The sequence below is a fragment of the Lathamus discolor genome, chromosome 4 (genome assembly GCF_037157495.1).
Source record: "Lathamus discolor isolate bLatDis1 chromosome 4, bLatDis1.hap1, whole genome shotgun sequence".
NCBI classification, from domain to species: Eukaryota; Metazoa; Chordata; class Aves; order Psittaciformes; family Psittacidae; genus Lathamus; species Lathamus discolor.
The window spans coordinates 65684638-65702154 of record NC_088887.1 but is presented as its reverse complement, the minus strand read 5'-3'; the positions used below and the strand labels follow the sequence as shown (position 1 = coordinate 65702154).

Genomic DNA, 17517 nt, shown 5'->3' with positions numbered 1-17517 from the left:
GTTAGATTTCTTCACTGGATATTTTTCTTGTCACTCTTTTTCGTTTTCTTTGAAAAGAGCACCTTAACAGAGATAAGTCCAAAATATTTTTATTCTGAAAAGAGAAAGCTATGCCAAAATAAAACCATTTTTGTTCTGGGATTTATTAAACAGTGAGTCTCACCCATAGCACACTAAAGGGCTAAATAGGAATCTGCTTATGAAAATCAGTCTGCTGTTGTTGCTGCCTATTGATGCTCTAGAACTCTTGGGAGCAGCCATCCCTCTCCCTCCAATTTACTGGCTACATCCATGGAGACGCTGTTGCCTAAAATTGAGGGACAGAAGTACTTCTGTGCTTGCTGATTTCCTGTCTAGTCTTTCCTTTATAGTTACTAGGACAGTTTCAACAGCTTTATTTCATTTTGCTTTTGGCAAGTAGTGGAGTGATAAGGGGCGACAAACTGCTTGGTTTACCTTAGTGCAATTCCCAAGCCAAAACACATTCATAAAAAGAAAATTTATAAAGAAAAAGGGGAAGACTTTTAAATAAGTTGCACAGAGGAACTCATGGTTGGGCATACATAGAAGTATTTTGCATATTGTAATAGAAATATATTTGTAAATATAATATATGCTTCTTTGTTAGTTACTTAACATGCAACTGAAACAAGTATTAATAGGAACATCTTATTCTGATCTTCCAAGTACAAAAGTAGTAGCCATTACAAAATCAGTGATTTTCAATAATTGTTTATTGCTTGGGTTACCTCAAGGAATTGCTTTTTGTTGTTGTCCTTTCATAGCCTTATAGATTCTTAAAAGAAAATAATCTTATGAACTTTGCATATTAAAGTTACAAGAATTTATTAACTTCTTGCTTGTATCCCCAATTTCAGATGGAAGATTTCCAGATTTATGAAAAATACTGTCAAAATAAACCTCGGTCTGAAAGTTTGTGGAGGCAGTTTTCAGATTCTGTGTTCTTTCAAGTAAGATTGCATGAGTGTCTAAACTGTGGTGTTGGTTTTGTTGTGGTTTGTTTTGTTTGTTTTATTTAATCATCTCAAGAACAAACAACAAAATATTGATAAAAATTGATTTTAAAATATTGATAAAAATATTGATTAGTGTCCTGATGGAATCCAACACTGATTACAGGAATGTCAAAGGAAACTTGATCACAAGCTCAGTTTGGACTCGTACTTGCTGAAACCTGTTCAAAGAATAACCAAATACCAATTATTGCTAAAGGTATGTGTTACTAAAGTATAATGCAAAGTACATGTTGTGCATATGGTTTTTTAAATGCTGCTTCTCTCAGCCTGCTGAAGAGAAACCTAAAAGCTAGTGGACAGGTGTATAAATCGAAACGGAGAAAATCCCAGTCTATCAGCTTTCAGCTTGGTTCTTTCCTCATGCAGCCCAAAAGCTGTTAGTAGACGGGCAAATGTTACACAGGGACACTGTGTAACTGCTTTTGCCCTTCTATACTGGCTGAAGAGAAGAATGAAAAAATGATTAGGGGAAACAGGAGGACCAAGAAACTTTTGCAACAAAGAAAATATAGTATTTGAAGTACTTGTTACTACAACTGTAGTAACCAGTTACTACAACTGTAGTAACCAGTTACTACAGTCACCAGTTACAGGCACCTCATCTGTATTACAGGAGTTTGCCTTGCTGGGTTCTATGAAGTGTGTTCTAGGAAATGTACTTGACCAAGAGCACTGTATGGTGTTTTTACAAAGGATGCTGTTGTGATTCACTTAAATGTGCTAACATTTGAGAGAACAAAATGAGGGCAATATCCTATCATGAATTTTCAAATTAACATAAAAGGTTTTGCCATGTTCAAAGTAAGAAATATTTCCAACGTAAACACGTTTCGGTAATTGGGTTTAATAATAGTTTAAAAAAATTGCCTTGGACCAAATTTACTCTTAAGTTAAAGCTGAGCTGAAGTTAATAGCTTTTAAAAATTAATTACATTAAACTTGTCTAAAGAGAGGATTATTAGAAAGGTTTTTGATTTGAAGTATCTTTACTGCCTGCAGTCCACAAGTAAATGCTTATTCTCATACTATGAAGTCTGGGGGGGTCCACATGAACTTGCAGCTATGTTTTTGTGGATCAAATTGGAAGATATAGCTTTGCCAATAAGCTCTTCGGAGAAGGGGTGACGTTTAAAATGTGCACTAAGGTTAAGTTTATTATTAGCATCCCTGGCTTCGCCATAATTGAAATAATAAATGAAATTGACCTATGTTTTTACATATGTTGTTCAAGTTACAGATATAATTTTATTTGGTTTTGTTGTGGGGTTTGGGGGTTTTCGTTTTGGCTTTTTGTTTGTTTTTGTTGTTTGTTTTGTTTTGGGTTGTTTTGGCTTGTTGCTTCTTTCAATTATGATGAAAAAATGGTTGCAGAGTTAGGTTGGTACAATTCTTAGGTAGAGTTTACAAAACCTCTAGATGAATAAAATATATTTGGCTAATTAGCAGCAGAGATGAGAATTAAAACCTTAGGGTCTTCTGAGTTCCAGACGGTATTTAACCAACTAGATCACAGGTATGAAACTTCAAAAACTTTGCCCAAATTCAGTGTTAGGATGTGAATATTTCTAGTTCCTGATGTTTCCAAAGCTAAGTAAGTACATTGTCATTCCCTGCCCACTCAGGAAATGCTGAAGTACAGCAAAAACTGTGAAGGTGCTGAAGATCTTCAGGAGGCATTAACTTCTATACTGGGTATTCTCAAAGCAGTTAATGATTCTATGCACCAGATAGCTATTACAGGCTATGATGTGAGTAACAGTATTTTTACTTACTTTTAAATTTCTTTTCATTCATTTCTTAGATATTTGCACAGCATACCTTATATGCATGCTAATAATGAGAAGAATGTTATACAAAAAGTTTCTTTAAACAGAATTGCGTAGTGAAAATAATGCAAAATGGGTCTGTCTGTATTGTTCTGAAGTTTTCCTGCTATGAATAATATTTTGCTCTGTCTATCCAAGGATGTCTTGTTTGTTTGTTTTTTCCTTTGATCGACTTGACACTTGAGTTAGAGACTGAAAATTGTCATTAAGAGTCTGGTTTAGGCTATGGCCAAATGGAGTCACTACTAAGTTTTTATATCTATGTGTAAAACTGCACTCAAAACTTACAATAAAAGAAAAAGAATCACAATAAGCAGCTGTGGAGTAGAGTTTGGGGGGCAAAAACCCAAACAGCCTAATATGCATAGTGTGCTTCCCCATCTATGTGTAGATCTGTGTAGCTCTGCTAGTGGTACTAGTGACTAAATCCTGCCTGAACAGTGCCGGGGAGAAAAAACTATGTGTAAAAATCCATCACTGACTTTACTTCTATTACATTTCCAAACCCAACATAAACACTGATGTGTGAGATTACCTGGAATGACAGAACTTGTGAAGACCTGTTCAGAATATGCTTTTTAGTCTGATGTTATCTCTTTGTACTTAAAAATATCACTTTTTTTGTTGTTGTTCCAGGGTAACCTGAATGAGCTAGGCAAGCTTTTAATGCAGGGATCCTTCAATGTCTGGACTGATCATAAAAAGGGTCACTCAAAGGTGAAAGATTTGGCCCGCTTCAAGCCAATGCAGCGACATCTCTTCCTCCATGAGAAAGCAGTGTTGTTCTGTAAAAAGCGAGAAGAAAATGGAGAAGGATATGAGAAAGCACCTTCTTATAGCTACAAACACTCCTTAAATGTAAGACACCTAGCAGTCCAGCAAGGTCGAGGTACTGTGGGTTTAACCTGCAGTAATACAGCATTTAGGTTTTTGTCTGCAAAGCTGTGTTACTGTTCTGCACTGGGAACTTAACCCTTTCAGGCAGGCCTAAGTGGTGCTGCAGGTCTGTGTTATTTTGTGTTGCTTTCTGTTAGAGAGTTGGACAAGAGGGGGTGTAAATTACTCTCTGAGACTCCAAGTCCAAACTGTACTAGTCTAACTGTACTAGAGCAGGGTAGTATAAAATAGATCTGAGATTTTGTGGTCTGGATTTTAAAAGCAATGTCTTGTGGGTCAGTTTCAATTTAAATCTTTCTTTCCTCCAAGGTAGCCAAGCTGATACAAATCTCGTGTCCAACATGCAGATCATGTGTTATTAGCTATTCTTTTCCTAGAGCAAGAAGCCAAATGTGGTTTTACTTTCCAGAAATAGGGTACCAGATAATACCAGTAGCTGCCTGTTTCCATTGCTTCAGTAACTATGTGATAGGTTAGCTTCTGTTCTCTTTGCTTCCAGATGGCAGCAGTTGGAATAACAGAAAATGTCAAAGGTGATGCAAAAAAATTTGAAATCTGGTATAATGCACGGGAAGAAGTTTACATTATACAGGTAAATAAATGAGCACATCTAAAAAAAAAAGAAAAAGAGAGAAGGCAGGGGGAAGTCTAATTGTAAGATCTGGAATTTTCTTCCACTGGTTTATCACTATTAGATAGTGATGAGGAAATGTAGAAAATATCAAACCACCACCACATTAATCCGTAAGGTAGTTTCTTAATAGATTTCAATTGCAGAGTCTTTGGAAGGTGGTGGTGGAGGGGCAGGGTGGTGCAAGGGGTGGAATAATGGTGTTTTACGATATCCATGGAGAATATTGTGTGCACCATTACTATTGCTCTTACTGGAGTAGTGAATGGCTTGGGAGCCAGTGTTTGACTGTAGCACAGGCACAGCCTCTGCCTTAGTGTATTCCACTTCTAAAAACTAGTTTCTGTTGGCTAAGGACTGGAGAGGCAGCTCTGTGTGTCTCTCTTGAATGATTCCTCCAAGGCTGTGCTTTGGAATGCAACTCTGTAATAAGTCTTCTGTGCTTGATGGCTGGTTGTATTTATTTTCGGGTAGGCACCAACACCTGAAGTTAAAGCTACTTGGGTAAATGAAATAAGAAAAGTGCTGACGAGTCAACTGCAGGCATGCAGAGGTAAAATATTTTGGATATATGTATTTTTTTAATTTCTTTTGTCTTTGAACTTCGAAACCTGCCCTGTATATCTTCACTGTGTAGGACTGTGGAAATGAAAAGCTTAAAACACAAATCAGTTTTAGTAGTTCTTTTACTTTCTTCCACTACAGAAGCTAGTCAGCACAGGACACTAGAACAAACACAAAGTTTACCTCTACCAGCATCATCCTGTACAAGGTAAGAAAGTATGTTGCCAAATTTGCCTGGCTGTCGTGTAAATATACTAATACACCTACTCTGCAGTTCTTCTTTACTCCTATCCCTTAATACTGCCCCCTTTATGCTTTTGGTTTTTGTTCTTTGTTTTTTTTTGGGGGGGGTGGGGAGGAGAGCAGGGTGGAGGGGGAAGAAAGTAGGTTTCTTCCTACTATAAAGCTGTGAACTTTAGAGTTTATACATCTCCAGAACTATTAAACTGAGGAGCAGTGGCACAGACTTTGCCACTTGATAGAGAACATATAAAGGCAATTTTCTGTGCCCGCCAAAATCCTGGTGGTATTATGTCTCTGTTTGTTGAACAGCTAGTTATATACTTTACATCCTAGATAAGAGAGTTATGTGGAGCAGCCTTTTCCTTCTTTCTTTGTTCTTTTCCTTTACCTCAATTATATTTCATTTCTTTTCCCAGTGTCGTGCTATCTTCCTGTTTGGTTGTTTGGTTTGTGGGTTGTTTTTTGCTGGGTTTTCTTTTCCCCAGAGCATTATCTTTTCTCTCTTCTTTGTTCTGTTCTTTCAGTTTCCTTTATTAAAAGTGATGTGTTGGTTCCTTCAGTGTCCCAGCTTCTGAGTCAAGCTTTTCTTCTTTTCCTATTTTTCATCCCTCATGCTATATAGTCTGCTTTTACCTTCTATTCAGCCCTTCTCTGACACCTCTTTTTAATCCTCTGCTACGCACTCTTTTTTAGAAAGTGTATGTGTATATACCCCTAGAACCCTTTATGCTCACATCTTCAGTCATTCCCACATGGTGTGTGCTCAAAAAAGTATCAGTAGCTCTTTCCCCTGCATGTTTTATGAAGCGATTTAATCACTCAGGGAGACTTTTCCAGATGTGTAGTATTTGTGGGATGTCTTTCTCCAGTCCATTCGCAAATGGAGTTGTGATTGGAATCCAGCTGCAAGATCCAACCTATGTTCTTCAACCTATGTATCCGATCATTTCTGGGTTAAGAGCTTCTGAGGGGCAGAGTTTATTCCTTTCTTTTCCTTTCATTTGTTTCCCTTAGTACCTTCAGGAGGAACCTCTCAGCACAGAATGTGTCCTGTAGCTGAGAATGAACGGAGGCTGTCCTGAGCTGTCTTTTCAGTAGCTCCCACTGCCATAATACATGCAGTCAGTTAGGGGAGCCTTTCTTCTTTGTATGTGCTTATGGTCTTTAAATGCACAGTCACCAATGACTTTTTCAGTCCTGGAAGCCATGATCTGGGAAGTAGTGTAATAAATGGGTTTCAGCATAGGTATCTGTATGTAAAAGGCAGATCATGACCAAAGGTCATCACCCCTGTTCAGACCTGAATTTGCTGAAGATGGATTGATTGTCTTAATTTTCTTCCAATGAACAGTCCTTCACGGAACCACATCAGAAACACCAAAAAAATGGAGGAGAGAAAAGCTGATCTTGCAAGTCTAGAAAGTTTTGGCACCACAGTAGCACCAAAGTACCCTGAGAAAGGCAAAGGTGAGTTTACACATACGTATTTTGTTGCCTTTAATTACAAAGAGCATGCCTGCACTGCAGATGCACAGGCAGATCCACCAGCAGAGTAGACATGGTAGTGCAGGGAAATGCTGCATTACACCTGAATGAGCAGGGCTTTGCTGCTTTCAGCCCTAAGGCAGCCCACCCACAAAGTGCTACACACTCGGCAGCCACATGCCATGCCCATCTGCCCCTAGCCTCGGGTTTCTGTGTTCCACTGTGTGGTGTGTACAGGCCCAAAGCCACTTTGGATGAAGGGTAGTCAAAAGCAGGTGGGACCTATGCGTTATGAGGCAGATCTTCTCCTAGAGCTGCCCAGCTTCTCAAGGTTCTCTTCCTCTGGATAAATTTCTTGGAATTACCTCTTCTGAAAAGCTTTGGTGGTGTTTTTATTTTTTTCCTCCAGTTTTGGTTCCCTTCATGGAGATTATTTACTGAACCAGTGGCAGTAAAAGCCCCTGCACATTGAGAACAACTGGCCACTCGGGTTCTTCTATTGTACCTGGACTTTCAGTTGTCCTTTCTCATCCTACCATGCAGATTCCCTGTCAGGGCTGCAAATGATTTTTTGCCTTGATCTTTTCATGGCCTTCTCCCCTTTGTTTCTGTGTCTCTCTCTTCTTTTGTAGATGACACTAACTCTACCTCAGAATGCTCTGTACTTTCAAAAAAGCACTTTACGCTGCAGGGCTTTACTAACCTCAAAAGTCAGAAAGGTAATTTAAAAATAAAAATAAAAAGAAGGCTAGACTGTTAGACTGTTTTCTGTTTAAAGCTGTAATTGAAGCATCACTGTGTGTGTGTGCGTGTGTAGTGTGACAGATATTCAGTGTATGCACTAGGTCATTCTCCAAAGTTCAGGCTAGGCTCCTGAGTCACCAACCCTGGCAAGGAGATATCAAGAGAAACCAGCTCCAGAGTGGGAGGGCATGATGCAGCTGGGAAAAGTGGAGCTGTTGGATTTGCAAGGGAAGGAGTGCAGTTTCCAATGCCTTCAGTCTCATTATCAAGTCCAAGGAAAGAGTTTGTAGTGCCTCATTCCTGTAGGGAAACTAGAGGAAGTTAGTTGTCTTCAGATCAGACACCTGGACTGCTTCTGTGGATCTGCCCCAAATGCACTTGTACTTGGCAAAAAGGAATCAAGGTTTTCTAGAGTATTTCTCTATTGACATCATTGATAACAGACTTCCCAAAACATGACTGCAGCAGAACGTGTATGACAACATTGTTTTGCTGGATACAAAATTAAATAATAATTTTCCTATGTTTCTAGAAATTATCTTTACTTTTTTTTTTTCCTAAAATGGGCAATGGGAGTTTGAGACCGTTCTTGCTTCCTCCTGCCAAGTAATCACACTGATACATTCACTTCTTGCTTTAAACAGCTGTCTCTGAACAGTAGGAATTGCATTAAGATGATGTCACTTGTTCAAGAGCATGATGTATTATTTTTTTTCCCCAAGCATCTTTTCTGAATGCCTTTCTAAAACCTCATTACCTTTGAGTTCTTTCTGGAGAGACTCTAGGGTCGTGTATCTGATGCTGGTGAGGTGAGCTCTAATATCGCATGCTTGCCTTGACAGAAACTCCATCTGCTTCTGCTAAAAGCCAGACATTGCCAATGATCCTTCTTACAGGACCAGGTATTGCTGTAGTACTAGATTTATATAAAAATGATTGCTTAACTTGGTAATATTTGTCTCAAATTGAAATTAATTGTATCCAGTTCATGTCTACATCATTTAGAAAAGACTTCATAAACTTTCTTCTACTACTATAAAATAAATTCATCAATTTAATCTCCAAATAAATAATATCTCCAGTATCTCCGAATACATGTAAATAATTAATTCCTTCTACTGTAATTGATTAGTGACAGCTAAAATTATGGAGATTACAGAAATCCACTTGTTTTCCAGTGTAAACTCAAAGGTATTTAGCATGCACTCCACTTATTCTCTTTTTCCAGTTCTTCAATATCTCTCTTCTGTGTTTTTTGCCCATTCATCCTCCTGCAGCTTCTCCTACAAGTCCTGACAAAAAAGCTAAACGGCATGAAGTAGTGAGTGACCCAACTCCTTTTGGTTTAAGAGGTATAGTGATACCACATCTTGTACTCCACAAATTTCCGCATGTCCCTTGTGTAATGTGTTACATCATAGTACCGGGGATACGTGTATGATGCTGTTTTGTGCAGCAGTATTAATATCAGCTGAGGTTTTCCAAGTGTATCTATCTGTCAGCTTCTGTATATATTAGCTTTAATAGCACAACTGGTTGAAGTTTTACCTTGACATCAGATGAAGTAGCATATGTCTAACTAGTTTTTAGGAGACAGCAGAGGGAAAGAGATCTTCTGCTGAAGAAATACCTGGAATCTGGGTGTTTAATGGCAGTACACAGGCATCGAGTTGCAGTGAGACACATGGTTTTCCAGTTAGCATCCTCCTCTCATTGTGCCTCTTGTGGAGATGATTTAACTTCTTAAAAATAAAAAAAGTAAGTCCAAACCTCATGTACTTTAGTCAGAGTGAGGATCATCACTGTCATGCCGTGTGATTCCATTTTAGATCTGCATTTATTACTGTAGTCACAGTCCTGTTGCATCTTTCTTTGGGTGACAGTAGGCAATTTTTACCATCCTGTAAACCCAAGATGATTTAGCTGAACCCCATGTAGCAGTATGCCTCCTGTCCTCCCAACCCACGGCCAAGCAAACAATAGAAAAGCATTTCAGTTAAATTACCCATTTCTAACCAGCAAGGCTGTTGGTGAAGGCTTGAGTACAAATCCCTGGGGCTAATTGACTAGAGGGTACAAGGAAAGCAGCCCCCCTCTTCCTGACTCTCTTTCCACCATCTCTTTTGGAAAATATTATTCTAAAGATTAAGCTCTTTCAAGCCCTACCATTATCCTCCTCTCCAGGTTTCCACAGCCTTTGTCTTTCTCTCACCTGTGGAAATGATGCAGGTCCCGCTGCTGTGCTGAGGAAACTATGCCACACCATTCATCTCACCTGAGCAGCAGGAAATATAATCCCAGGCTGGATACATGCAGAAATTACACAAGTATAGCTATGGGAGTTACAGGTTAACTTTCTGCAGGTAGCAGTCAAACATCTGAGATCTCCAGGCACCGCAGAAATCTGAGGGCCTGAAAATGTTGTCAGAAAGCAAAGGGTGTTTTGTGGCCTGCTGCACAGATGCTGGAATTTTTCAGGGTGGACAGTCCTTGATCATTGTTAATTTACAGTAATATTGTTGGGTCCCTGGAACAGGCTTGTCTGATTTGCTGTCCTGTCCAGCAGCTTTGTGAAACTTTGTGAAACGCTAAACTTCGTGAGTGAATTTAAACCTAGTAACTCCACTTTCTGTCTTGCACCTTCCAATCGCTTTTCTGACACTTCATCTTTTCTTCCCCAATTCAGAGGGATGAACAGGCAGCTGACCCAGGCATTTTAGGATGAAACTACACCAGGTGGTGACCACGACTCCCTGGTGCAGAGTGCATTGCCCCCACTTGTTTCCTTTCACTGCCATATTGCTCAGACTTACATTGCAGTGAGCCCCAGGAAAATGAATTACAGAATCTCATCTTGCAGATTGATCCTGTCTCTGGAGAAACCTGCGGGCCCCTTTCTGAAGAGAATGAATTCTTGGGTTTCCTGCCACCTTCAAATCTAAACTCATTTCTGCATAACCTTGTCTTTTCTTGAGACTGCCTGCCATTTTCTTAGCTTCCCTGCCTTTATAGGGAGCTCTGATTTAGTCACACCGTGCAGAATATACATGTGCATATTGAATGTGCATGCATAATTTTTGGTGCCTGTAGTTAGTTAATATGAGTATGACCACAGTGACCTCTTCCCTTCCTTGCTCAGGATGAGATGGGACTTGTTAATAGCAGAGTGCCAGCTCGTATGAGGAGTAGGAGTATATTGTTGCTATGGGCAGGAACAGGCAGGTGTGTTCTTACGTACATCAGCAAAATATATGAAAAGAAAGAGGCTGAGGAATAAGAGCCGTTACCCAAAATATTCCAGATGAGCAGGCCAGTGAATATGATACTACAGGCAGAGCAATTACAGTGATTTCACTTTCTTTCGTGATGCTCATTGGTTCTGTTTCTAATGAGAGTTGGAACAATTAGGTGAAACCAAGGGTTTTTTGGTTGCATTGTTCTTAACTTGGAAATAATGGAAAGATCTTCAGCTGTGTCCCACAAATCAACTAGACATGAGCTTCCAAGGAAATTTTCATGGAATATAGCTGGAATTTATTACTCAGTTTCTTCACAGATGGAAGTTCATTCTTAACACTGGACAGGGCCAAATGGGTCAATACTTGTAACCTTGTGCATGTCCATCCAGCAGCAAAGGCGAGTTAAAAGTTCCACTCCATTTGGTATGCTCTGGGTGTGATTTGTTTTTATGATTCTTAGATTGCTTTGGCTGTACTGTGGTGATGCTCAGGTTTTTTCCTAATCTACTGGCATGACCAGGCATGTGACAAATGCCTCGGAAGCAGTGAAGAGCAAAAATGCTGATGCTTTCTTAAGTAATAGTTACATAAAAGTTAGGAGGTTTGTTTTCCCTTTCATTCTTTTCATTGAGTTTCATTGTTACTACCATTTGGCTTGAACCAAAATCTTACTTACAAATATTTCTCTGGTTTATTACAACATTTTTTTCTTCATAAGTTCAAGACATTTATTAGCAGCTGCTGACCTCAGTGAACAACATCTTACTAGTAAAATTTACTGTAATTTTATTTGGAAAAGGGATTTTGTGCACTCTTGATATGATTCAGCTTGATTACATAAATGAAATGCCTTACCCTGAGAGTGCAAAAGGAACACTTTGCAATAAATGACAGGCGGGAGACTGCTCTTGTGATGTTTGGTGGCTCAGAACCAAGATAAGTCAGCGTGATTAAGTATCCTTGTGTCAGCATGAATACCCTTAAATAATACGCTGCCTTGTCAGGTGAAGTACAGAGTGCAGTAGTTTGTGTTGAATTTCTTGACAGCTCTAAGTGCTCAACAGTTTGAAGAAGGCAATGCACATGCATCCGTTGTTCCAGCAGGCTGATTAGGTTGCTTCAGGTGGTAATCCTGTGTGTTCATACTCTTCCCATAAAGTGTACATTCCTGTCTTCAACCTCCTCCCAAGAAAAAGAATATCTATCCATCATTTGTCTTTGCGTAAGAGAGAAATAGCTGCTTTTTAGTTGGGAATTTGCATTCTTTCCATCTGTTTCCCTCTATGTAAATCCAAAGGGCCATATTCACTGCTGTGCATTGCCACAACTGATGGAAATGGGCCAACTTTTGCCAGCTGTGAATTTCGCCCAGTGGCTGTAATAACTTCTTTGTGTTCAGTTTTCCTCCTGTTTATGTTGATCACTTAAGAACTTCTCAGTGGAAAGAACGCTTCTCCCAGTCAGTGGCTCATTGCTGCAGAGTTAATGGTTGGCTGTTTGTTCCCCAAGGTTGGGCTAAAACATCTCATTCTCTTGATGCATCTGAAGAAAATGACGGCTGGTCTAGTGCTGAAGATCCGCTGAATTCGTCAGATGCGGAGGAAGAAGGAGGAGGAGGAGGAGGCGAAATGAAGCTGGTAACCAGAAATACTTTCCTATTGAGCTAAGCAAATGATACCGATACCTTGTGTGTGGCTTTTGCCTTTTGAAGCTTGCAGGAAGAAAAGTGTCTGGCTTGAAATCCTCAGCTGGACAAAATTCTCTTAAATTGGCCTTGTTTGTACCTTGGGAGTGTCCATCTATGCCTTTGTGAACCTGAAGACTAGTGAGACGGTGACTGCTTATGCCGTAGTACAGCAGTTAGGCCATGACATACTCAGCTACCATGTCAACAGCCTTTGAGACATCATGCTGCAGTTGTTTGCCATGTGATTTGGGGGTTTTGTTGTTATTCTGATTTTTTTCTGCAGACACTTGAATTAATTGTTGTAATGGAAACATTTTACTGAATATTTTGCAGGGGGGGAGAATTCATGTACTGAATTTGCATGCAATTGACCAGCAAAGTTTTACTGTCTTTGTATGTATATTTGCCCTGTCTTCAGCATATATGTGCATAAGAAAGAAGGGAGGAGCACCCTAATTTCATAACAAAAGCTGCAAGGTCCCTTAAAATACTCAACAGAAATAATTTTATGTTTTCCCTCTGTGTTCATTTAGACTCCTGGCAAATACACAGTTGTGACCGATTATGAGAAAGGAGTTTCTGAAGAATTTACAGTGAAAAGTGGAGATCTAGTTCAACTGATCCGTGAAGGGGAGGATGGACTCTGGTACGCAGATCTGTGTTTGGAAATTTTTATACGCAGAACTGTGTTTGGAAGACAAGGCGGATGTTTAGGGCAAAACTTTCAAAGGCAGCAAGTGAAGCAACCTGACTTTTTCTTTTTTTATACTTTTTTTAGGTATGTGAAGAACCTGAGCACTGGTAGAGAAGGCTGGATTCCAGCAAACAACCTGCTGACGCTCATAGGCAATTCCAAATCAGCTCAGTCTTTAAGCAGCTCTGGTAGGCTATTTATTTTAAATGAGATGATTGTGTCTCTGAAGAGTCCTATTATCAAAGAAAGTTGTGAAGAACAACCATAAAATATTTTATTGGAGTTTTTTTTCTTTCCCTTTTCCCAGAGTCAGGCACTGCCTCCAGCACTTTGAGCACATCATCAAGTTGCAGTGACAGCTGCAATGCCAGCAGCGCCAGCTTCTCAGACATTAAGGGCTAACATTAAATTTTCACCCCACCTCAATGGAAGGTAATTCTGGAATTTGTCATTTTGTGCCGAGTTCTGGACACCGAAGGCTCCAATGGAGAACCACCAGTTCTATGTCACCAGCCCTGAGTATTTTCAGTGGTGTTTTTCACAGGTTCTCTCAGAAGATCCCAATGAAAAGTGCATGGAATGTGAAGTTGTAAATAAAAGTTAAAAGATTTGAAATAAGGTCTTGCAGAGGCTTCTGCTCTAGAGTCTGAAGCTGCAGAGCTGTTCGCATAAAACACATTTTCTCACTGATACACAATCAGGTTTCTGCAGAACTGTATCATTTTGTAACAGCCAGAATCTGAATGTGAGCAAACAAAATGTGTTCAGTGCTAAATCCTCATTGTAAACTAATAACATAGCAATCGCTGTACAGGATAGTATGAGGAAATAAATCAGAGTTTACAATTCCTCCTCCCCAAAATCCCCTTTCTCCAAGGATGTACCTCAAACAGTGCAGTGAATGGGACTCTTACAGCAACCAGGAAGGAGGTTTGCTCCAGGCTTTTCTCTTCTCTTGCATCTTCAGGACGTTCTTCTGCTCCCTAGAGACTGGGATGCGGACATGACCAATTCGCTGACCACAACAGCATCAAAAGAAACTATTATTTTATCCTTTCCAACCTTTAATGATGTGTGCAATGGAATAGCTCTTTTCTGAGGTATTTTGGCCTCACAACCAAATTCTTTACCAAGATCACTGTGTTTACATAGCCTTGGCAACTTAGTAGTATACTTTTTTTGTTACACAGGTGCACAATGAAACACATTCTTACTCATTAAATTATTTCTTAATAAATGATAATTACACAGTTACCTTCAGCTTTCACAATTAACATGCAATCACACACAAACTATTGGGCTGCACTGTGGGTCAAGAGCCTTCCTTGAGACAAACCTGTGAGGGCCAGAAATTGGTTGTATTTTTAGTCAATAGTGTTTGTTGAAGTTATTCAAAGAGAAAAAGAACAGTGATGTAGTTATTCCATAAAAGGGGAGCATGGGAGAAAAACACCTGTATTAGGAAAGAGCCAGGTTTATGCTACAGATAAGTATTTTAATTTTTTTAAAAGGAAGGGTGATGTTAAACTTGCCATTTTTCGAAGGTATGATGTAAGCCAATGCTGTAAATTTTCATGTTGTCAGATGTTCTCTGCATGTCATCCTTACAAACAGTTCAAAACTGTGTGCATGTATGGAATATTGTATTCACTCCCGTCCATCTCTCAAATATTTTTACTTATATGAAAATAGGTTGTTAAGTCATTCACATACCATATTACTTACAATGCAGACATTAAAAACATAGTTTTTCAGAAGCACAAAGCACAGCAGATTATGTCAACAGAAGCTGCTGTTCATCATCAGACCCTCTGATGGCTGAGCCCTGAAGTCCATCTTTGTGCTAGAGTTTTGTATTTTAGAGACTGCAACTTAGGAAACTTAAACAACAAATACTCTAAAGAATGATCTTACTCCTAGGTTGCTAAAGCAACCCTACCACAGATGCAATCAAAATGCAGCTGACCATAATCAGTACAAATTGAAACATATATATACACACACATATATATTTATGTGCATGTATGTGCTTGTGTGTATATATATGTGTGTGTAGATATGTATATGTGTGTAGATATAATGTATCAATGTAAAAGATGTATTTATAGTCTTCATGCTGCTGAATATGTCACTTTACAATTCATAAAGACTTAGGTTTCTTGCAATACTTCAATATAAAGGCTGATCAGGGTTTTACTTCGGGCATCTTTTCCAACGCAAAAATCCTCTGATCTTTTTTTAATTATCCCATATAATACTGTGCTGACCAGGAATATTTAGTCTGATATTTAACAATGGAATGGCAACATGAGATTCAGCTTATCTTCATCTATGTAAGTTATTTTTGTAAATTATCTGTAACATAATTTACTTATATATTGCTGTCATTGCTAGTATGAGACTGTCCTTTCATTTCTCACTGCAGCCTCGATTGTGTGATTTCAATGGTTTTTCTCCACATCATTGCACTTTAATACGACCCATTTCACCATTTCCTTTTTTACTGCTGTTGTGAATTAGAAGTTCAAAGTCAGAGGTCTCTATTGTAATTAAATGTAATAAATTTCAGCGCTTCTTGCTGAAAGCCTTTATATAGACATGCTCTGTGGTTTATTTTGTCTCACAGTCTTAAAAGCTTCTTATGGGTATCATATAAAAACAGAGGCTGAAGGATTTGGAACAGAAACCCAAGTCTGTCTTGCTGTGCTTGTCAGGGTCTGTGTGTTCAAATCCTTTGCCTATGCATTCTGGGATCATCTCAGAAAAACACCAGCTTAGCCTTGTGATCCTGTCTCATGTAACTGGCACCAGGGAATTAAAGTATGTGTGCAGGCTGAGGATAAAAAATGAAAGCCAGTGCCAGGTAATCAATCACATTGATTGCCATTCTCACACACACACGTTTTTGAAAGATGGCACATCGCTGTCGGGTTTTCCCAAAGAAAGCCGTGAATCCCAGGGCTCCCTTCCTCCTTTACACATGCTCCTCTTGGTCCTGTGGTCTTAGAAGAACAACTTGGAGGTCCATGTCTGGCCACAGAAGGGTGAGAAAGGGGAAACCATTTTCACCCTTGCAGCATCAGAAGAGGAATGTGTTTGTGCATTCCCTGGTTAATGGCTCTAAGGACCATCACGCCATGGTAGAAGGTGAATTTTACACTCACTGTAGTGATTTGGGCTGAGTTAGTGGCCATGAACAATTACATGATCCATATAAGGTGTTAATAGGGTGTTATTGGGATTTGATTGTATTTGTTTACTCTTGTTAACATAACAGCTACCTCTTTAGTCAGTAGTCCTACTTTTTTGAGTAAGACAAGGACTGACCTTTCTGAGCAGAGCCACATCATACTTAGAGCAAAAGAATGAAAGAATTCCAGCCAAGATTTACCTTAGTGGAAAGTAAAGAATTTTCTATATAAAGGTCTAATAATGATTCATTCCTTTTCAATTGTAAGGTTTGTTTTTCTCCCTTTGCAAACACTATGGCATCATCTTTAGTTTCTTAGATCACTGGCTCAAAGTTGGAGCGCAGTGTTTCATAGATACAGAATCTTTGCTTGTAATACAAAACCCTTTCTCCATTCTGCACAAATGTTGCCATTAAGTAAAACTGGGGACTTTGGAACATAACTCATTTTCATCACTTGCCTCAAAATGACAGGGACTCCTCCTTCTGTATCATATGTCAGATGGCTATTATAAACTGCACTGTGAAGGGACCACTTGTTGTGCCAGCCTGGCACGGAGGAATGGATCCAGGGCTCTGGCTAGCTAGCAAGGCACTGTAGGGTGAGGGTACCACATCAGCCTGAGATCAAAAGGCAGAAAGGGGAGAGTGCAGAGCGTGTACCACAAGAGTGGAGCCCATGGGGCTGGTGGGTGCAGTGGGGCAAGGAGCACGGGGCATGTTTCAGCATGAAGAAACACTGCATGTTGTATGCTGAGATATGAGCTGCATGGAGCTTCTGCCAGCCAGCAGCAAATCCCCCCTGCTTCCCTCCTGCCTCGTGAGTGTTGCGCTCTTGGTACTGCCAGCTCCAGGGAGCGACTTGGTTTCCCATCTACCTTTCCTTGGCAGTCTTTGGACGGATCAGCTCCCAGGGTAGGTGCAACATTCCCCTCCCTGGGCAGTAGTACCCATGCTTGCTCCTATAGCCACAGCCTCTGCAATGCTCCCCACAGGGACAGCCTGCAAACACAGCAGGGCAGAGGCAAGGGATGGCCAGGGCAGTGAGGCACTGGAGGGCTCTGCTGGAGTGTGGATAAGGCCAGTACAACTGTTTTGCCATCCATTCCCTTCTTTGGCTGCTCATGTGCTGTTGTACCTGGTTAGCTCAAAATATTGTCATCTGTTAATAACAACACCCCATGACGTGGGTTTTCATGCTCCAACTGTTTTGCTTAGTCCAAATGGCAGTCACAGTGAAGCACCCTCACACAAAGCTCAAGCCTTCTCTTGAGAAATCT

At 39.8% G+C, this 17517-nt stretch overlaps 1 protein-coding gene across 6 annotated transcripts in view; it reads left to right on the top strand.

The window, feature by feature from the left end:
• MCF2L (MCF.2 cell line derived transforming sequence like) overlaps positions 1-15644 on the top strand; it is a 159290-nt gene extending 143646 nt beyond the window's left edge. For 3 of the 6 annotated variants that reach the window (XM_065677900.1, XM_065677894.1, XM_065677898.1), the window contains 14 exons: positions 879-971; positions 1141-1233; positions 2660-2785; positions 3500-3721; positions 4260-4352; positions 4866-4944; positions 5097-5163; positions 6550-6665; positions 8270-8329; positions 8705-8779; positions 12176-12303; positions 12887-12999; positions 13132-13235; positions 13355-15644. In XM_065677900.1, the coding sequence (XP_065533972.1) occupies positions 879-971; positions 1141-1233; positions 2660-2785; positions 3500-3721; positions 4260-4352; positions 4866-4944; positions 5097-5163; positions 6550-6665; positions 8270-8329; positions 8705-8779; positions 12176-12303; positions 12887-12999; positions 13132-13235; positions 13355-13449 (1464 nt within the window). In that variant the 3' untranslated portion in view covers positions 13450-15644. The remainder of the gene's footprint in view (positions 1-878; positions 972-1140; positions 1234-2659; positions 2786-3499; positions 3722-4259; positions 4353-4865; positions 4945-5096; positions 5164-6549; positions 6666-8269; positions 8330-8704; positions 8780-12175; positions 12304-12886; positions 13000-13131; positions 13236-13354) is intronic. The other 3 variants (XM_065677897.1, XM_065677899.1, XM_065677895.1) reach the window with 2 other exon arrangements.
• Positions 15645-17517: the final 1873 nt, after the last annotated feature.